This window comes from Nuphar pumila, chromosome 4, assembly GCF_984573655.1.
Source record: "Nuphar pumila chromosome 4, dmNupPumi1.hap1.1, whole genome shotgun sequence".
NCBI lineage: Eukaryota > Viridiplantae > Streptophyta > Magnoliopsida > Nymphaeales > Nymphaeaceae > Nuphar > Nuphar pumila.
This window is the reverse complement of record NC_143252.1, coordinates 5,811,853-5,834,530: the sequence shown is the minus strand read 5'-3', so window position 1 is coordinate 5,834,530 and position 22,678 is coordinate 5,811,853. Positions and strand designations below refer to the sequence as shown.

Sequence of the window (22,678 nt, the reverse complement as noted above, 5' to 3'; positions counted from 1 at the left end):
ACATATTTTTGAAACTCTTTAAATTATATAGGTCGGGTTCTGGATTTCATTTTCCTGATCAGAACTAGAATCCCAAACCAGCTACTTGCTATTTGGGCACACAATCAGATATCCGAACCGTTTGCAGCCCTACTCTGTAGGGACATACATTGCAATGTTTTTAAAATATTTCAAAAGCGTCACCATACTTTAAAATGCAAAATAACATGATATTTTCAAAATATCGTACTATTTTATATGTTTAAGTGAAATCATTGTGATTTTATTATGATATTTCTTACGAAAAGCTGATAAACTTATCAGATATTTAAAAAACAATCGATATTTCAGTTATTACATTCAACGTCCTACTTTATTTATTTGTGTTTCAAAAACACTCTTTGGTCGTAAAATCTATAAGTTTTTCTTTTTATGACGAAAAACCCACACGGAAGTGAGAAAACCTCCTCGGGTAGGGCTCTATGACCACCCTGACTTATGTGGCCTACCTACAGACACACCCGTGTGCCAGCGAGGTTTGATCCAGTCCAGCACCTTCATCTCAGCACCCTCACAACTTCCCCATTGGCCACCCGGGCGACCCCCTAAAATCAACAAGTTGACATTTCTTTAGTTAAATATAATATTTAAAAGGGACAATTTCATTTATAGGCCAACATTTTACCCCTATTTCAAATATTGCCCTCATGTTAGGCCTCTGATTTCGTAGAAACTGCTAAATAAAAGCCGACATTTATTATTGTCCTTTAACTCAACAACTCAAGTAAAATCATAAGTCAAATTACAATAGCAACCTTTAGTATTGAGAGTTCAAACGGTTGACTTTTTCTTTTTTATAAGGATGAATAAGTATTTTCAATTTTCAAGGGAAAGTACAGGAAACCAAGTTTTCCAAGATGCAAATGTTGACCTGAGGTCCTTATTTTGGCTGTTTTCGGGAAATTTTTTGCCAGTATCTGAAATTTTAGAAAAGTGAAGCCTATATTTGGAATTAGGGATAAAGGGTTAGCCCCTAAATGAAGTTTTTCCTAGCAACGGTTAATAATTTGTTATTAAGTTTTGAACCTGCTTTTTACAACGCCTTCATCCCAAAGCAATTGGGGTCGGCGATATGAACCAACAAAGAAAATCATTATGGGTCTTCCACATGAATCCTTCTCCTCCATTCATTTCTATCCAATGCCATTTTCTCGGTGAGGTTCAAAGCATTCATATCCTTTCTTATCACCTCCGTCCATGTCTTCTTAGGCCTATCTTGACCTCTTTTAACTAATATATTTTCTCATTTCTCCATCCTTCTAACTGGAGCATTATTAGGCCTTTGTCGAATATGTCCAAACTACGGTAAACGATTCTCTCTCATCTTATTTTTAATGGGTGCAACGCCTACCTTCTTATGTATCTCCTCGTTCCGAATCTTATCTTATTTGAACCTGCTTTTTGTTTTTTTTAATTTATAACCCCAAGAAACAGCACCCGGCATGAAGACTTGTATGCGCTGTCATACTTACCTACGATCATCTTGCGGAAAACTCCAAGGCTAGGGCCCCTGCCCTCGGGGCTTTTTATGCATTGACTTGTGAAGAGGGATGACGCCCATGAGAATCGAACCTTGACTTCCCGACCCCACTAAACCAACCCCCTTTGGGCAACCAAACGTACAACTTAGAAAGAGAAATTACCTTCAGTTTGACGGACACCATCAACCTTCTTCAGCTGAAAAATTGCCCCAAAAAAATACAAAAAAACATAAAAATAGAAAAAAAAAAGGAATGGGTTGCTCTGTAGAATGCAAATATTAAAGATAAGCCAGTTGGCGAACGTTAATTGGATACACATCCTCACTATCACCATCCAGCAATCTATCTGCAATTATCACATTCGTGGCATCAGATGGATGATAAGGATCCCAGAAGACATATTTAGATCTGTCGGGACAAACTTTTGATGATGGAAAACAGGGAATCAGACCACCAAACCTCCCTGCTACAAAGCAACATGGAGAATCTGCAACTTCAAACCCTGTTGCTGTTGCAAACTCAAGATCAGGTTCAAGAATAGCAGAAAGAAAATCCATCATACCATAGCTGTGATAGTTCTCAATAACATCTGCAACGATGCGGTAAACGTCTGCATAGTGGTGTTGCAAACTCAAGCTCAGGTTCAAGAGTAGCAGAAAGAAAATCCATCATACCATAGCTTTGATAGTTCTCAATAACATCGGAAACGATGCGCGCTGTAAAAGTCTGCAAGTTTGGATATGGATAAGAGATAATGTATGAAAATGTTCTTTTGAAATTGAGTCAAATGGACTCAGGTTTAGTTTCATGATAGGGTTTTCGGATATGGAGCTACAAGGGTCCAAGGTGGTTTTGAAATATCCAATAAAATGGATTTGGATTTATCTGAATTTGAGGTTGTCTTCTATAAGACTTAGGCTTATCTTTAGAGTACTCATGAATTGGGGATACTATGTAGGACCATTATTGTGTCGCTTCATATATAGTAGACACATATATCACCTTAAGTTAACATGTGTGTCCAAAGTTAAGCTACTAAGGTACATTCATTTATGCACAGGAGCTTTATGAGTAAAGGTTCAAACCCAAACCGTACATTCATTTATGTACATGAGCTTCATGAGTAACTTTATTTTCTTCATAATTTTGATTAAGTGGGCAATTATTGGAATTGTGTCTCAAAATTATGCATTTACCTGGTTTAAAATCTTGATTATGTTAACTTTTCTTTAAACCAAACCACCTAGCTAAGCCAAGCTCATGATCATGCTTCATGAGGATGGACCTTTTTTTATGGGAGTTCGATATGATCTATTATTCTTGACATGCCCCCTCAAGCCAATCTCCACGACATTGAGCTTGTGTCTAAACTGTGTGAACTTTGGCCCTGCTAACGGTTTAATGAGGACATTTGCAAACTGACCTAGAGTTGGAACATACTAAATTTTAATTTCTTCATTTACAATATTTTTCTTAACAAAATGATAGTCAATTTCTATATGCTTGGTTCGAGCATGAAACTTGTAACATAGGTTGCACCAAGATTATCACACCAAATTATGGATGGTTCACCAGTAGTAACATTTAGCTCTCTTAACAGTTTAAGCCATATTAGCTCAAAAATTGCTCCAACAAAAATTGTGTATTCCAATTCAATGCTAGACCTATCAATGGTTCTTTGTTTGGTTGAGTTCCATGACGAGATTTGAACCCAGGAACGCTAGATAGCCTCCTATAGATTTTTCATCATCTGAGCATCATGCTCAATCAACATCTGAATAAGCATTCAACTGAAGTGATGTAGACTTCTTGATTTATAAACCCATATTTAAAGTTCCTTTCAAATATTGAAGAATCCATTTCACATGAGTCCAATGGTCCTAACTTGGTTCATGTATGAACTGACACACTTTGCTTATAGCATATGCTATGTCAGGTCTGATGAATGTAACATTTTAAAGACTTTCAACAACACTCTTGTATTTAGTAAGATTTTTTAGCAAAACTCTTTTATGTCTGGATAACACAACATTAAGAGCAATGTAAATGATCATTGGCTTGCAGTGTGTCATACCTGTTTTTGTAAGAATATCCAAGATATATTACCTTTGATACAAAATCATGCCACATGTGAAATCTGAAACCACTTCAATGCCAAGAAAGTAATAAAGATGACCCAGATCTTTAATAGAGAATTCAGATCCGAAACTTTGTATCATATGATTGACCTTGTCGTACGAGTTCCATGTAATTATAATATCACCAACATAAACCAGAACGAACATGTGAAACTGCTTGATATGACAAATGAATAGGGATGAATCAACTCTTGATTCAATAAAATTGAGTTTTTCTAAATAAACCTAGAATCTTTCAAATCATGTTCTGAGAGCTTGTTTTAGTCCATATAAAGTTCAATCAAGTTTACAGACATAGTGAGGATGAGTCTTATCTTCAAACCCCTTTGGTTGAGCCATATAGACTTCTTCGATGAAGATGTCATGAAGAAAAATATTATTAACATCTAATTGATGAATCGGCCATCCCAAACTAACAACAATAGACAATATCATTTTACATAAGTGGGTTTAATGACTGCATTAAAGATCTCAAACTAATCAACTCCTTAGTGACTGTACCTTTTAGCCACTAAACAGGCCTTGAACCTAGCAATGGTTTCATCAACATGCCTTTTGATTTTATATATCTACTTACATCTAACTAAATTAGTAACATTCTCTGAAGAAACAAGGGTCCGAGTTTGGTTTTGATAAAGAGCCCTAATTTCTTCTTCCATAGCCTGACGCCACCTACAATCATAATTGATTTATTCAAAATTGGATAGCTCATGTTCGGACTGGGTAATTTCACTGAGTAAAGCAATGGGATGTTTGAATCCAAAGAAAAACCTAAGTCGCAGGGTTCCATCATGAGACCTGGTTGCTATATAATGAGTTATGGTGGGTGTATGGTTAGAGAGACCTATAATGAGGTTTAACCCAGAGAGGACAACACATTCTCACTAGACCTCTCTTCTAAGGAAGAGTCAATAATAGGATACACGACTTTTGGTGCAAGATTAGGATATGGAGATGGTGGTTAAATTGAAGAGTTACTTGGGTAACTATATTCTACTGGATTGGGCAATTGGATCAAATTAAGTGGTTCTCTACGTTTAAGGTTTTCAACAGGGTGACTAGACGGTTTGGAGTTTTTGTTTTGAATCTACTTAACAACTTTTAATGTGAGAGGTTCTTTGCTTCTAGTATAAATAAATGTCTCGAAAAATCATGTCTCAAAACAAACGTCCTCTAGCTCACTAGATCATAACACATGTATCCTTTGTAGTTAGATCTATAACCTAAGAAAACATAGGGTTTGGACTTAGGTTCAAGTTTGAATTTGATAAATGGAACAAGACGTGGATAACACGTATATCCAAAAATTTTAAGATGTTCATAACAAGGGGTACAGTGGAACAAAAGTTCATAGAAAGATTTCTGGCCCAAGGTTGATGAAGGCAATTGATTAATAAGGTAAATATCGGTTCTAAAGGCATCAACCCAAATATTTTTACCAAGACCAACATAAAATAGTAGGGGCAAATCTTATTCAACATGTTTGTGCTTTCTCTCAACAATACCATTTTGTTAAGGAGTGTGAGGACAAGAGAGTCATCTTTTAATGCCATAATTATTCAGAAAATTGGTGAAATTAATATTAATGAATTTACCTCCACCATCACTATGAAAAATCTTAATTTCTTTTCCAAATTATTTTTCCAATATGTTCTTAAAATTCAGAAAGCAAGGGAAAATATCAAATTTTCTGCTAAAGAAAAATAACCAAAAAAAATTTGAGAATTCATGTAATATTTAAAATCTTTTCGAAAAGGGGTTGATGCAAGACCCCACAAATCAATATGAATGAGCTCCAATGAAACTTGAACAAAATATTCAGTTTTATCAAAAGGCAATTTATGATTCTTACTAATTGCACAAGAGGTAATTTCATATTATCATTGGTCATAAAAGAAATAGATTCAATTTTTCCAAGATTTTTCAAAATATGAAAACTAGGATGTCCTAAACGATAATTCCAAATTTCATCCGAAAATTGAAACTTATTTGTGCATATTCTAGTAAAGTAAACTATAGGAGATAGCACCTTTTGATCATGTTGTACAAATGGCCATAAATATAGTCCTCTCTTAACCGGTCCTCCTATGAGAGTAGTCCAGCTCTTCGGTTCCTTTATACAAAACCCATTAACATCAAAATAGAATAAACATCAATTATCCTTTGCAAAATGAGATACTGAGAAGAGATTTTTCTTAATAGAGGGAACAAAAAACACATCTCTTAATTTAAAACTTTTATTTTCATGACGCAACAAAAGATTACTTATACCAGTAATGGAAAGTTGCGTAACACTTTCGACTATAACACTATCAATACCTTGATACTCAATTTTATTTGTCATACCTTGATCTTGAAGCTCCAGTATCAGGGTACCAAGCAAAATTTTGGATGTTGTTGAGTGCCATAGTTGCAAAGGCTTTCAAAATGTCATAACAAGTGCATGATATGATTACAAAGATCGCAAAACTGACAAATAACTTGTCTTTCTTTTGAATTTTGAGGAGGCCAAGAAGAACCAAACTGACCACCCTGAGAATTGAAATTTTTAAATTTTTTAAAGAACCGATCTGCCCCCTTGAATCAACCTCTACCTCTACCATGTCTTCTCTAAGAGAGAAAGGCAGTGGAGGAGGTTTCTCCATATGAAGATTGGTCATTTCCATGCTGAGATTGACTGTTTATTATTTGTAATGTTTTCTCTTTGTTGACCATTTCATAAATATCCACAAACGTGGGTAGACTCTCGAGTGGTAACCGAGGTGACAAAGCTCTCATAATTCAACGATAGACCATTCAAAGTATAGTGAACAAGATTCTCATCAAAGATAGGTTCACAAATGACACACAAAAAATCTAAAAAAAGAATTATATGATCAAGATACTCTACCATACTCTTATCTTCCTTCTTGATATCTTGAAGCTCTTTTTTTAATTGAAGAATACAAACACTGGGTTGAAAAGAATATGATGGCTTTAACGTAGTTCATGCTTCATGAGCAGGGGATATCTGAACAATTTGGCATAACACAGGCTCAGTAACAGTGGCATGCATTCAACTCAGGGCAAGCTGATCTGCTCTTTTCCAAACAAAATACTCAAGATTTTATTTCATCTTGTTCCTTTATGGAACAAGCTTGTTTGGTGCAAGAAAAGATCCATCATCATATTTGATCAGATCATACAAGAACATAACAACCTTAATTTGAGACTTCCATAGCAAGTAATATGTCTCGACACCGAAGATGAAAACACATTTAATTGAATGGAAGGATTCAGCATGAGAAAAGCAACTGTTGATGGCATTGACATAGAACCGAAGGCCATGAGGGATCGAAACACATGTGACATAAAAACTGAGATGACCAAAGAGTTATTGGCTTTGATACCATAGATGAACAGGAACACGATTTTGGAAAGATCACTCACACATGATAAAACACAATTTTTACTTGTTCGGTCAATATGACCTACGTCCACCAAATAACCTCTTTCTCTAGACTATTTCTAGAGGGAGGTTTCCTTGCTTATTATAATATGTTACATCATCAAGAGTCCTGTTACATGGATGTTTATCTTGAGAGTATACATAAGAGTTTTGAACTCCAGAATTTTTTTTTGGATTATATAGATAGAGTTGCGACTGTTTTGAACTCTCTGGATGTTTTCCCCTCGAGTCTTGCTAGCTTGAGAGTTCTTCTGATGAAGAACCTGATCCATTATTCTTGACAACCTCAACTTGAACTTTGGTCCATAAATGGAAGGAAATGATCCTTTGATCAATAAGTGGATTGAGTATCCATGAATGACCATGATTTTTAGGTGTAACTGCAAGATGATGGGGGCGGGGACCAAGCTTCTATAGCCCTTCATTTGTTCTATATTTGAGCTTTGCTATCAAATGGAGGAGCATCTTCTGAAATCATTCAGTGCCCCCACCACTGAGCATGCTATCAATTGGAATCTGCCCATAAGTGAGAACCCCACCCAATGCAATGTTGCATAGGTAGATTGACACAATCTTCTTCCTCATGCCAATGTATATATCACCAAGAGGGGACGCAAATTTTTTTTTATGACAAAGGAAAGCTCAAACCGAAAACTAAGGGTACGTTTAGTTGTGTTTTGAAAAGTAAAAATATTTTTTAAAAGAGATTTACTTTCAAAATCTCATGAGACCTCATGAGAAAGTGAATCTCGTGCAAATAGGATTGATTTCTAAGGGCATGTTCTTTTGCATGTGATTTAGAATCTCAAGAGAGTGATTCTCATGAGATTCTAAATCATTTGATTTGGAATCTCATGACAAGGGATTCTCATGTTCGGTTGGCTTGAGGAAAGAATCGCATACAAATGTGATTCATTTTCTTTTGTTCGGTCATTGTGACATGGATTCATTTTCTCATGTTTTAAAATTTTGGATTATAGATTAGATCTAATAGATGCATTTCTAGGATACATGACCATTCTGGCTGTATCCAACGATCAAAGAATTCCAGGATAGCAGATCCCTCTTAGGCATCTTATCAAACAACTGGCGTGCATCACCCATGTTCTTACCAGCAGCATACATATGGATCAAAGCGTTCTGCACAAAGACATCCAAGGAAATCACAAGTTTCACCGCATGCCCATACATTTTACATCCTTTTGCAATTTCTGCCAAATGGGCACAAGCCTTAAGGGCAAACGAAAATGTGTAGTTATCAGGCTCGACACCCATTTGCTTCATTTGATTCTAGAGGCCTATGGCATCTTCAGGTTTCTTGCTCTGAACCCAAGCTCTGATCTCGATGTTTCAGGTGAATGTGGGTGGGTGGTGGATTCGCTTAAATATCAGATACGCATATTCCAAGTCGCAAGCCGAGAGAGCGCAATAGCTGAACAGCTTCTGCATGGAACGGGCGTCTCTCTCTAGCCCTAATACTATAAGGCGAGCATGAAGCTTTCGGAGAGATGCCATCACTCAAGGTGGAGCAATCAGGAAATGAAGAATTTGATGCCCATCTACCGAATCGTGTTTCCCTTGAAAGATTTTGAACTGCTAATTTAGTCGGTACTTCACAACTGCATCGTTCGGCGAGCTCTTCCCTCTTCACCCCCTCCCCGTGCTATCTCAGCCACTTAAAAAAAAAATATTACCTGTTTTCTCCGGCGATTAGGAACGAGACCTCTGGCAACTTCTTCCAGCGACATGCAGCGGACTGGTGGCTCCTTCCTCTACTGGCCTTCATACAGGAGAGAGAGGGAAATATCGTCTTGTAAAGACGTTGTGAAGCTCCTCTACTAGCCGTTGCAGTTGCAGACCCGTGAAACATTCACGAGTTCATAAGGCAACTCATGAGAATCAAAATCTCACGGGCGCCTGTGATTTCATGTTCGGCTGGTCCTGAGATTTCAGCGATTTTAGAATCAAAGGATTAAACCAAAATTGCCTTAAATTATACTTTTGAGTTATGTGTCACCTCATTTTTTATGAGGTTTGTTTTTCAGGTTCTGTTCCAAAAAAAAAATTTATGTTTTATTGCGTTTGAGGTTCTGTTCAAATAAAATTCACTTTCTAAAGTGTATTAGCATGCAATCAAACCAAACCTACTCTAAAACTCCCTCCGTAAATTTTCCTAAGAATTACTCCTCGGTTGATTCATATGATGATCCTTAACTTCCCTGTCACTATTAAATGCTAGTCCTATAAGAAGGTTCGTGTAAGGGAATCTTTTGTTGGTTTATTCTTGGTTTAAAAGTATACGGCCCGTAACCCACGCTTTTCAAAACCAGATGCAGCTAGTGGACTGTCACATTGATACGCCATTTAGAGAGTGTGCCGTGAATGACACGAGTTGGACACGATATGGCACAGCTAACATGATTCTGACACATAACACTTTTAATATTTGTTAATATTATTTAATCCATTTTTAATAAAAATACATTTTTATACATTACAAAATTAAAATTATTTTTTATTGATTAAAAATTCAAGAAATCTTTGTCACCACGTATTTTTAAAAAATTCTTTGTCAACGGGTGGTGAACTTAAGTCGCGTATCAGATCGTACCTGAATCTCTGTGACATAGCGATGCAAATTAGTCTAAGTTTTGGCCTGGGTCCAGAATGACTCGTACTATTAGATCCAGACACTATATATATGAATTTGATGTGCATACAGGTCAGAGTAGGTTAAATGGATATTGTAAAATCTGAGCATGGTCTGGGTCTAACACAAACCTGCTTTATCTTTTCCATAAAAAAAATGATAATTTTGCTCATTTTCAACAGGCTGCATTACAGGGTAGGGATTCATATCATAGCTAGTTTTGAGGCAGAACTGTGATATGGAAGTTGGATCCAGATCTAGAAAGAATCGGCTTCAAAAATCACATCCGGTTTCGAGACAAGCATGATGCAGGCCAACACTCGACCTATTTTCATCCCTTGTGGGGCTACCAATTCTGGTTTCCAGTCAAATATAAAGGAGATATCATCTCATCTTCTTTCCCATTTGCATAAACTACCTTCTCAACATCATTTCCCCAAACCACCACCACCACGGTAGTTTGAGCACACATTTAATCTAAATCTTTAACTCCCATCCAGCTACCACCACCCAAACAGAGCCTAAAAGTGTGAACGCCCTGAAATGCTGGCGAATACTTTGCAGATGAACCCATCGGAAATGGCCTGGATCATTAACAAAACCTCACCAAATCTTTTTCGAGTTCCCATGATTCATTCCTCTCAAGCTTGGAACCCAACCCGAGAAAACAAAACCAATCAAACTCTGGTGTCACAAATTTTTTTTTTTGAAATGCAAGCTGGGGTTAGGCAGACTCCTACCAGTTACACTATACCATTGGGTTTTGAATCTGCAACGTCCCAACACAAGGTAACCTGCACTAGCTGCTCCTACCAGACAAGTGGAGGCCAGGTTGGTAAAACTTGATTTAATTGAGCAATAGATGAATGTGAACATCTTAATATCGTGTGGGTTCAAGCCCACAAATATGCTCCCAAAGAGAATTTGTACAAGAGTAAAGGTATTTATTTAAATCAACCACCACTAAAAGAAAATAAAATAAAAAATGCAAGTAGCACAGAACAAAAAGAATGTTCTACCTGTATACCTTTTTTGCATTCACAATAAAAACGATAAGCTACAACAGTGCCTCAATACACTTCTAACGCTCACATTTCCTCTATTCTTTTTTTTTAGAACAGAAACAAAAGCATAAGGTTGGCAGGCACTAACAAAAATGTGATTGCAAATTCTGACTAAGAAAGTCCTTCTCTTATCCTGCTAAGCAGTTATCTATCGGGAGATGAAAAGAAAATTACTAGGAAATAAACAATGAACCCAGCGATGAGTATCCCTCCGTAGATGAATGTTTGCGAGGCTTGCACAGGCATCTTATACTTGATTTCACAGCACCTCATCTTCTCCTTCTCCGATGCCAAAACACGGTCAACATACCTGAAGCATAAAATGGGAAAATAAATGGGAGTAAAAAGACAGGAGGTGATTGCGACACAAGCTAACGATATGTCATGGAAAGCAAACATGAGATGAGACAACATTCAGGAGACAGAAGTCCGCATGGAAATTACCCCTTTAATTTGCATGAATTTTGCATGATAAACAACGCATACTAAAAGATATCAGACAAAAATGCACATGCAACCAAAAAGACAATACACAATCAATAATGATTGAACACCTTGACTGCAAATCTATCAACCAGTATGGATTGTGATTTCAAATCTTCTATATACAGTAAAAAATTCTCATAATCTTATATGAAGATGTCACGAATTGATAACACCTCTGATTTAAAGTGAGGTAGAAAGACAGTGAAGAAACAATCTATAACGTTCTGTAAAGGCTTATATACAGAAGGTTTTAATGAATTGATAACACCTCTGATTTAAAGTGAGGATTTAATGAATAGAACTACTTACTGCTGCGTAAATATAGTGCTTTGGAATATGTCTGAGCTGTTCAGGTGTGCATCCTCCAACCGATGATCATATAACAGTGATGAAAGATCCACAAGTTGCTCTTCAAGGCTCTGTCATGAAGAAATATCAGGATGTCTTAAATGTTGTGCATCTAAGCACCATGTAATTGTCAGGAACTCTCAAAACAAAAGAACCCCAGGAATGGCATATTGGCAATTGAAAGCCAATCATTAGAGAAACTCCTTGTAATATATATGCATGTTCAGCAAACTGAAGAGGGAAAGGTTCTCACATCTAAATACTTCTCTAGACGCTCAACTAATTCGTGAGGGAGCGGTTCTGGTAAGTTGACTGTTTTCTTGTAGAACTTCTCCAGCCACAGCTCAGTGCCTGATTTCTTCCTTTTACCCTTGACTGGCTCACCAAGTGGGGTTTTTAGATATTCTCCAGCAAAAACTTGCACCGCCTGTAAGGATAAATATTCAGTCAAGTTAAAGAAGGCATTAAAAAACTAGTATAGAATCATTACCTCTGAAGTTTCACGTATTTTACGAAGAGAAGAGTCAACCCGTGCATAGATTGTATTCCTCTGCAACATAATGTGCAGTCAAAATTAAACTTTGAGGATGACAAATACATCAGCTGAACATCCTCGACAGAGGATGATAAATACATCAGCTGTTTAGTGCAAGTAGTTAAAGCTACTTCATGAACACGCACACACACATTGACTTTGGGCATTCTTTACTGGGAAAAAAAGGAAAGAAGTACAAGGCTAAGAATAAATATGTAAATGCTGAGAAGTCTTGGAGAAAAAACTAGCATAAATCATCACTAAATAAAACCTCATTCAAGCAGATTCCTGAACCATAACAGTAGTAAGTGCATGACCAGTCTAGCAGAAATATATCCTCACCAAAGCAATATCCTGAAGCATTTGGCTGATCTCAGATGAATTAGAGAATGGACCAAATGGATGACAGCCAGTGGCCCATATAAAATTCATAATTGGGCGCTCATGCACCTGTGAGGTCTTCTCATAAGGTGCGCTCAGTCCACCTACTACAGAAGCCAACCCAGCCAAAATATGGCGTTGGGCTAACGATGGCTGAGCATGTCTTCTCTCTGTTTCTGAAACATAGCTGCCACCACAAAACAGTAACTTTAAAAACTAACCAATTGTGGCCCACAGATAAAGATAAAAGTGCATACTCTCAAATAACAAGCTCAAACCACAAGGAATATCTAAGAACGTGAGAAGTCACTTCACCTATAAAGAACAAAGTTCCTCACTAAAAGCCTGATTTTCTAATGAACAATTTCATATCCCCAAATAATACCACAATGAATACAGAAACTATTGGCATATATTTGAAGCCTATAGCTTTTCAAGAAAAATGAATTTTCAGCTGATGGCAAAGGCAGAAAACATGAACCCTGGAGCATGAAGTTGGAAATCAGGGATTGCAGAAGGGGTATCTATGCAAAATGTCGATAACTTGCCAACATAGTTAACCTCATTTGATAATAGCCACATGGTATGGATTCTTCTTTCAATCTTCTACATCTTTATTTGCTTAATGGACAAAGGAAAAAAGAACTCATGAATGACACTATAGCTTATATTTTCTCAATCTCCAGGAATACAATTAGCAATATCCAAATTCATAAAATCATCTTCAGTGCTACCTTTGCACTTCAATATGAAAGAGAAACTTATTGTTAGAAGAACATCCTGAATACACAATGTCTGCATCCAAGACAAACCATGCAGAAAGCAGTGAATGCCATAAAGCCCATGGCATGAAACACTCTTAAACCATTATATAATCATCGAATGGTTTATTTCTAGCCTACAATACATGCACACTGATTTAGGCACTACACAGAGACAAGACCACCAAATAATTCTGTTAAAAGGAAGACTGTGTACCCAAAAAGGCAATTTTTCTTTCACACATTTAACACGGAACCATGCTGATATCAAAAGGCTGAATAGTAGGGAAAAAACATAGATGATGCTAGAAAGCCCAAATATTGGGAATATACACACAATCTTGTAAAATATGTGACACTTGCCTCAAAGGTATCTTGTCATTATTATGCTGAAGAACAATTACAACATCATTGCTTGTCCACACCAAACTTTCATCATCCATCAGAAGGTCCGCATCAACATCAGCTAATGACAGCACAAAGCTATCAAGATACAAAACAACAAACATTTTTTTGGTTAATACATACTTCATCCATAATTAAAGGTGATAAATTATAGTGAAGAAATCAAGATGGTTACCAGATACAATCACATTAAAACTAGAAGGAATCATTTGCCAGAACCACCTATCACAATCCACAGTAGGCCATAAGGCCCATAACACTCATTCATGGAAATTCGCTGAGTTAAAAAACCATAGCTGGTCCTTTTGGGAGACCAGCTCATTTTGTATTTTAATTTAGTGTTGAATGTGCATAATAGATGCAAAAGCATCTCCTTTGCAAAACTGGCACAAGGATAATACCTATTTAAAATAGAATGAAATAACTTAACAAATAAAAAGTCTTTGGATTAAAAATCACATTGAGATACCCTTTTTTTAATTCTTTAGCTGACCATGATGAAATCAGAATGACACAGCATGGTGTTAAAATGTAAAATATAAATATATTTTTTTATTTTTTTTATTTTCTTATTTTTCTTATTTTCTTATTTATTTATTTTTGTATTTTAACTATCTAGTTCAAATAGAACTAGATAGTTAGGGTTTTGGTCAAGTTCCGGTTGGAACTTGACCAAACTCTAGCCATTGGAGCTAGTCCAACGGCTAGATTTCTAGCCGTTGGAGCTAATCCAACTGCTAGATTTCTAGCAGTTGGAGCTAATCCAACGGCTAGAGGGAGAGCTCCTTATGAGCTCTCCTCTCCTCTCTATTATAAATAGGGGTGCATCCCCCATTGTATTATTGTTGTAGAAAATGCTTTTTAAGCATTTCACATTTTAATAAAACATCCCTTTTTATTTTTGTGTTTTCCATTTTTACCCTTTTACGGGTCTTGTGTGAAGTGTCTTTCTAGACACTTGTTTGGTTGGTTCAAGTGCTTTGGTTGAACACCACCACTTTCTTACATGGTATCAGAGCTGCGTGATTATTAGATCTTGGAGAAAGTCCATCTCGATTTTCGTGCCCCTTGTACAAAAAGTGTGTTATCACCTTGTTCTTGCAGAAGTGTTTTGTTGCTTGGAGAGAAGTGTTTCATCACTTCATTATCAGCTACAAAACATATCATTCGAAGGGTTTCAACATCATTGTATTGTATCTCTTTCCTTTTTTTTCACCTCCTGTAAACGATGGATGACAATGATAAAGTCACCACCATCCCCATGAAATTAAGTGACAAACTATGTAATGTGGGCTTCAATCATGAAGCACCACATATGAGGTAAAGGCTTATTGGGAATTATGGAGGGTTCTGATTCGGAACCTAAACTATCTCTTACCAAGAAAGAGGGAGATAAGGAGGTCTCATTATCATAGGAAGAGAAAATCAAAGCTTTAGCCTCCTATGAAAAAAAGTGGAAAAAGTGAAGAATGAGACATGCAAAAATAATGTCATGGCTTATCAATAGTGTTGACATTAAAAAAAAGTCTAGTCTTGCCAAGTTTGAACATGCCGATAAGGCATGGGAATACCTTAAAAATATGTATTCCCTTAAAGATATTGCACATGTGTGCAATCTTCAAGAGAAGGTTCGGATGATGACCCAAGGCGACAAATCAATTTGAGAATATTACAATGGGCCATCCGACATCTAGGAAGAACTATCTCTTTTGGAACCAAAATGGCACTCTGCCGAGGATATCAAGCTTCACCAAAAGCCGCTCGATGTTGAACATTTCTACCAGTTTATAATTGGGTTAAGGCCGAAATTTGAGATCACCAAATCAGCCCTCCTTCACCATGAAAAAGTTTCTACTATTGTGGAAACTATTGAAGAATTAACAATGGAGGAAAATCGTCTCCGAAAAAGCACCCCTAAAGTTGATGATGATTCCGTCCTAGCAGTATCTAGGCCTGAGAATCATACTCACACTTGCAAGCCGCCTCACTTTGAAAGACAGAATGGTGAGTTCGACAAGAGGAAAGTTATTTGCCACCACTGTCATGAGTCAGGGCACTACAGGCCCCAATGCCCTAAACTAAAAAGGAAGAATGAAAAAAGGGTTACCACCGTTGAAGTCAAGCCCAAAGATCAAGATGTGCCTATATCAATGGCTCAACTGGTGGAAATCCTCCAACCTCTTCTCAAAGGGGTATCATCTTCAACTGAAGCCTCAACTGGAGCGGCAGTTGCATCTGTTTCCGGTCTAGGTAATTTTCCGTGGCTTTTAGATTCTGGTGCTTCATTTCATATGACCCCAAATGACAAATGCTTATCCAAATGTCTTACAAACAACTCAAGTATATCAAAAGTTTTCAAATCAGATGAAACATCTCTTGAAATAAAAGGAATAGAATGTTTTGAAAATTATCAACGTTTTTTGTATTTCCAATGTTAGATAGTTCCCAAAAATAAATTTGTATCTTCTGTCTGTTTCACAAATTTTTAATTATAGATGTAATATATCCTTCTCTTCTGATGGTTGCTGGGTACAGGATCGTCAGTCAGGGAGGCTTATTGGGGAACGTCATAGAGAAGGAGGACTATATTACATGGACTTTTTGAATTACCAAAAAATGTTTTGTCTAAATGTTCAGAAAATGGAGATAGAATTAAGGCACAAAAGACTTGGCCATCCTCGTATGTCTAAAATCCAATTCTTCCCAAGTTTAGGAAAATTTTGTAAATATGAAAAATTTGCTTTTACAGACTGCATTCTTGGTAAAATGAAAAGATTATCTTTTTCTAGTAGAACCTTTGTTTCTACAAAACCTTTTGAGTTAGTGCATTCGGATGTTTGAGGACCCGCACCAGAAGGCGGTTATGCGTATTATGTCATCTTTGTTGATGATTTTTTCTAGACACTTGGATTTATTTTCTTAAGCATAAATCTGAGGTTTTTATTCATTTTCAAATATTTCATAAAATGATTATTAATAAATTTTAAAGTAATATCGCCATTTTTCGCACCGACTCAAGTGGAGAATTTATGTCCGGAGAATTTAAAAATTATCTTAATCTACATGGCATTACTCATCAACGATCATGCCTACACACACCTCACCAAAATGGTCATGTTGAACGCAAGTACCGCCACATTATGAAAACCACTCGGACTTTGTTAATTGCAAGTCAAGTTCCAAAAGGGTTTTGGGCTGAAGCAGTCCTAACTGCGACCTATCTCATCAATAGAATGCCATCCTCTTCTTTGAAAAATATTTCTCCAATTGAGAAACTTTATGATTTAACACCAGACTACTCTAGGTTGAGAGTTTTGGGTTGCAAATGTTTTGTATTTACAGACAAAAATGATAAATTCTCCCCTCGAGCAATCCCATGTGCCTTTCTTGGATATGCTGAGAATCAAAAAGGTTACAAGTGCTATGATATTCAAAATGACAAATTATGTGTATCAAGAAATGTGTCTTTTCTATAAAAAAGAGAATGCTTTTGAGAGTGAAAAACCTAAGGATATTATTTAATATTCCTTTCTAATTGATTTAACCTCGAAATTTGGTGAAGAGGATTTTGAATGTAACTTTGACAATGATCGAAGCCTCGTTACTCCTAACACTGATAGCAGAGACCAAACCAGTAGGGATGTTGGATTGCAGTATACAAGACGAAGAGTAGGAGAACCACATCCTCCATGTGCGTTAGAAAGGTTCTCCGAAGTTCCTCCTCGACGGACTTCTAGAATTTCTAGACCTCCCGACAAATTTGTTTCTTATGACTCTTTTTCACCATCATGTAGGGCGGCCTTAGCATTAATCCAATCCTATGTTGAACCTTCTACTCTAAAGCCAAAATTCATAAAGAATGGGTCGAAGCTATGAAAGTAAAATTGGACGCTTTAGAAAAAGCCAAGACTTGGTCCATTCAAGACCTCCCTCTTGGAAAGAAACATATAGGTTGTAGATGGGTTTATAAAGTCAAAACCAAAAGTAATGGGACCTTAGAAAGATATAAAGCACGACTCGTAGTTAAAGGTTATGCTCAAGAGTATGGCATTGACTACGAAGAAACTTTCGCTCCTGTAGCCCGTATGACTACTGTCAGAACCCTGATCGCCTTGGGCTCTGTTAAAAGGTAACATATTTTTCAAATGGATGTCAAAAACGCTTTCTTAAATGGGAGGCTTGCTGAAGAAGTATACATGGATCCTCCACCTGGTATTTATATTCCCACGGGTAAAACTCTTCGTCTTGAGAAGGCTCTCTATGGTCTCAAACAAGCTCCGAAAGCCTGGTATGATAGGTTTAGTCATGTTATGACAGATATTGGATTTCATTCTTGTTTAACTGACATTGTTTTGTTTGTTAAGAAATCTGATGCAAGCATCATCATTCTTCTCCTCTATGTGGACGATATGATCATCACTGGTGACGACAAACAGAGTGACAGATATCAAAACTCTTCTTAAAACTCATTTTAAAATGTCTGATTTAGGATTTTTGAGATATTTTTTAGAAATAAAAGTTGTTTATTCTCATCGGGGATATCTGATATCTCAATCTAAATTTGCTTCTTATATTGTTTTCAGGTCTGGCATTACAGATAAAAAGACGGTGGACAGTTCTGAAGTAGTCAATGTTAAAATGAAAATTGATGAAGGAAAGTGTCTCGATGATCCTACCCCCTTCAGAGAGCTTGTTGGAGCACCCCCCCTATCTTTTCATCATTAGGCCAGACATTGTGCATGTCGTACACACAGCCAACCAGTTTCAGCGTACTCCCACCTCTATTCACATGGGAGCAGTTTTACGTATTATTAGATATTTAAAGAGTTCTTTTTCACGAGGACTCTTCTTGTCTGCTTCATCATCATTGGATTTAATTGCTTATACTGATGATGACGGGGGAGGTGATTCTAATAATAGGCACTCAACCACTGGTTTTTGTGTGTTTTTAGGTGAAACTCTCATATCGTGGAGGTGCAAGAAGCAGCAGAAGGTTTCTCAATCCTCCACTAAGGTCGAATATCGAGCCACAATGGAGGTTCTGGCTTCGTCGTCTACTTGCAAACATGGGAGCAGCAGCAATACATGCTTCACGAATATGTTGTGACAACAAGAGTGCAATCTACGTTGCAAGCCACCGAACGTTCCACAAACACACCAAACACATTGAAATGGATTATCACTATGTCAGAGAGGAGTACTTGAATGAAACCATTGATGTGTCATATGTTCCATCAGAATACCAGTTAACAGACTTCTTCTCCAAGCCTCTTGCAGCCCCCTGATTTCCCTTTCTCTTAAACAAACTTTCGCTCATTGTACCGTAAGTTTGAGGGGGAGTGTTAAAATGTAAAATATAAATATATTTTTGTATTTTTTCTTATTTTTCTTAATTATTTATTTTGTATTTTAACAATCTAGTTTAAATAGAACTAGATAGTTAGGGTTTTGATAAAGTTCCAGTTGAAACTTGACCAAACTCTAGCCGTTGGAGCTAGTCCAACGGCTAGAAATCTAGTCGTTGGATTAGCTCCAATGGCTAGAGGGAGAGCTCCTTATGAGCTCTCCTCTCCTCTCTTCACCTCTCTATTATAAATAGGGGTGCATCCCCCATTGTATTATTGTTGTAGAAAATGCTTTTTAAGCATTTCACATTTTAATAAAAAATCCCTTTTTATTTTTGTGTTTTCCATTTTTACCTTTTTACGGGTCTTGTGTGAAGTGTCTTTCTAGACACTTGTTTGGTTGGTTCAAGTGATTTCGTGTTCCACCACCACTTTCTTACACATGGATCTCATCTAGCTATGATGGGTGACAAACCAAAATAGTCGGAAGTCCTAAATTGATAGAGAAGCTATGTCACATGGGTGCGGGTACGGGTGCAAAGCAATTTCAAAATTTTTGGACACGGGGACACGGCTATATATATATATATAAGATCCGACCCTAATACTGTCTTGGATCTGGGTCTGGTCCGGATCCAGACCTGACCCGAGTCCAAATTAATTTTAATAAATGGACAAGAATAGACTCAGTCAAAGTTGACCAAGTCTAAAATATGGATGAACTCAGCCCCAATGCATTGACCGAGTCCGACACTTAGTTGACCATGTCCGCCTCGTGTCCGAAGCCACACCCATGTCGGGGCGTGTCGATGCGGGTGCGTCGACCTTTTAGTCGAGTCCGTGTGACTTAGTAGAGAAGGAAGCAACACATGAGGAAGGCAGGAAGTGAAGGTGACAAGTGAAGATTTTCTAAGTTCACAGTTAAGAGGGTGGAAGTGACAAGTGAAGGTTTTCTAAGTTCATAGTTAAAAGGGTAGCAGGAAGTGACAAACCAGTGTCTAAGAAGTTATGTAGAATTCAAAAGAAAAAGAGTTAAGCTGTCATACTACATGACATTCAGATATTACCACTGCATCCAAGATTTTCTAACTAAACTTTTTGGTCCTAGAAATAAATAAATGCTAAAATCATACCCATGTGATCAAAAGCAATCTTTTTATTTCTAAATATATATAATTATAAAGTTAGGTTATTATTGTAAATTAAATATAACAAAAAAAACAAGTTTTATAATGCCTTAAATCTAGAAAAAACAATAATTATTAATATTTACTAAATGGCAAATAATACACGAACTTCAACATATAAATATAAAATCACATGTAAAAGAGATTATACTAGTGTACACTGTACATGTTTCTACAATGAGAAGAAAATTCTGAATGTTCTTTCCTTTGACTTCTCTTTCCATGAGCTATTCAAGAGACTACACTGATACTGTTAAAATATAGTCATGTATCATATATATACATATATATACATGTGTATATACATATATGTGTATATTTTAAGTTGTATCCAAAATACCCGATAGGGGTATTTTGGTTTTTTCATCATGTAATTATAGTTTTTAAGTTTTCTTTTCTTTTCTTTTCTTTATTTTTTATTTTTCTCTTTTTTACATTTTTATTTTTCCAACATGGGACCATTGAGGGCCCCACTGGTGTAGACCGTTGGGGCTCCCCAACGTCTACCTAGTGGGAGGCCCAATGGCTCCCTCTCTCTCCCTTTTTCCTCTTGTATATAAAGGGGTCTCCCCCCTGTCAATTGTGTGGAGTTTGACCTCTCACCTTCAATGAAGATTATTTCTATTTAGCCTTTTGGATTCACCCCTTTGTGGGTTTATGTGTTTGCACTTTATGTGCATTTGGTTACCCCTTAGTGGGTGTGTGTATTCGCACTTTATGTGCGTGTTTATGAGTTCATTTTTGAACCTATTGCATTCAAGGTCATTTTCTAACATGGTATCAGAGTGAGGTTGTGATCGAGTAGTTCTTTGGTGCATCGGGAAGCGTGCTACTCAAGAAGTTTTAAGAAAAATGGTGAAGTATTCATCGTTCTCTCTTTCCTTTCTTGAAGTTATTCTATATGTATTCCTTTTCCTTAAGTATCATGCATTATAAAAGAAATATCTACTTATTTGATCATTTATATGTATGTGTTTTTTTGTCGTTATGTTTTAAAAAAAAAATTAAATCACATTACTTTTGCACATTAAATGTTTGTGTTATTCGGTTCTTCATTGAACCTTTCCTTTTTCGTATATCACATTACACTTTTTTGTATGTTTTGAAGATTCTTAAATGATAAAAAAATTTAAACCGATAAACTTGTTTTTTCGAAATACTAGATATATGATTGCTCAAAACTTGCTTTAATGGTCGTTAATCATGTTTATCTTTCAAGCATAATTTGATGTCAATCTCACTTGAACGTCTGTGTATGGCTTTAAGAGCTTTTGTGATTATATTATTGATCTCAAACTTTACGGCCGTTAGAGCTTTGAATTTATATTTTATGCCTAACTTTGCTTGTAAGCATTCCTTTCATATGAATGGTAAGTCCTTAAAGAAAGTCGTCTTGAGATTAAAAAAAATTGTGATATATGTAGTGTAAAACTATTTAAATTTTTATGTGTTGTTTAAACTATTTAAAATTGTGATATATGCCTAACGTGCTTATTCGCTAAAGAGTCTTTTATGTGGCTTCTTATAATATTGTGTTTTTCGAAAAAAAAATCTTGGCATATATCATCTGTGAAAAAAGATCCTTATTAAAGTTTAATTCCTTTAACAAGGCTTGCCTAATGCATCATTTCATATGAGCAATATTTGTTTGAAAAAGTATTTTTTATGACGCATGATTAAGATTAGTTTTTATTAAAAGGAGTAGTCTTGTATCATTATCGTATGAAATATGGTTTGTTTTTTTTGCATCTTGATGCCCTTAAAGATTCTTCAATTTGATTGTCTTCAAGTGTTTTTCTCATGATAAAATTTATGGTTTTTAATGCTTATTGCATAATTATTGAATGAGTTGGTTCTAACCTTTTAAGTCATGTGTTTTGATAAACGTATAAGTTTTGAATTTTCTCTCTTTGTGTTTCTTTGCCACTTAATGGCTTATTGTATTTTTGCCCATTAGTGGCTATTTGCTTGATTGCTTATGCCTTTGCTAGTCTCTTTGAGATTCTTTTATATTTTTAGTTTATACTTTTCTTAAAAGCTTGTGTAGGTATTGTCCCATAGTGGACTTGGTTATTATCCGCTTTGTATTTGTCCATTGTTGGACATTGTGAATGCTTTTAGCATTCTTTTACTTTCCGCATACTTCATAATCTTACCACCTTTATTGAGAATGCTTATATTAGCCTAAATCTGTTATTTGCTCATTATCGTCATTCGACATCTTGTATTGCACAAAATTGCATCTATTATTATTTGGTGTGCATGTAATTCCACGTTATATCTATCATAGTTAAGGCTTGAATTGATTCTTGAATTATTCCAAATTGGTTCTTACACATGGCATTGTTTGTTTGAAAGGTTATCTTTTATGGGTATTCCTTGCCTTTTATGGCATTTTTGTTATCCATCA

General features: G+C 36.3%; 2 protein-coding genes across 3 annotated transcripts in view; both read right to left on the bottom strand.

The window, feature by feature from the left end:
• Positions 1-1,798: 1,798 nt before the first annotated feature.
• On the bottom strand, positions 1,799-8,854 carry LOC149839165 (GDSL esterase/lipase At4g16230-like). The gene is made up of 5 exons (XM_090003942.1): positions 8,801-8,854; positions 8,118-8,246; positions 2,195-2,246; positions 2,083-2,130; positions 1,799-2,022 (listed from the first exon to the last, which is right to left on the bottom strand). The coding sequence occupies exons 1-5, from the start codon at positions 8,852-8,854 to the stop codon at positions 1,799-1,801; spliced, it is 507 nt and encodes a 168-aa protein (XP_089860068.1).
• A 1,905-nt stretch (positions 8,855-10,759) lies between these two features.
• The window catches only part of LOC149839164 (uncharacterized), a 49,957-nt gene continuing 38,038 nt past the window's right edge, over positions 10,760-22,678 (bottom strand). For both annotated transcript variants that reach the window (XM_090002332.1, XM_090002333.1), the window contains 6 exons: positions 13,695-13,814; positions 12,532-12,757; positions 12,145-12,204; positions 11,908-12,081; positions 11,616-11,725; positions 10,760-11,130 (listed from right to left, as the gene is read on the bottom strand). In XM_090002332.1, the coding sequence (XP_089858458.1) occupies positions 10,965-11,130; positions 11,616-11,725; positions 11,908-12,081; positions 12,145-12,204; positions 12,532-12,757; positions 13,695-13,814 (856 nt within the window). In that variant the 3' untranslated portion in view covers positions 10,760-10,964. The remainder of the gene's footprint in view (positions 11,131-11,615; positions 11,726-11,907; positions 12,082-12,144; positions 12,205-12,531; positions 12,758-13,694; positions 13,815-22,678) is intronic.

Excerpts from the sequence above, each read along its gene's own strand:
- LOC149839165 (XM_090003942.1), bottom strand. The coding sequence starts at position 8,854 with ATGTCGCTGGAAGAAGTTGCCAGAGGTCTCGTTCCTAATCGCCGGAGA. Across the intron at positions 8,247-8,800 it reads CTAATCGCCGGAGAAAACAG|AACGCTTTGATCCATATGTA; the intron begins GTAATATTTTTT and ends GTCTTTGTGCAG. Across the intron at positions 2,131-2,194 it reads TGAGAACTATCAAAGCTATG|ACGTTTACCGCATCGTTGCA; the intron begins GTATGATGGATT and ends ACCACTATGCAG.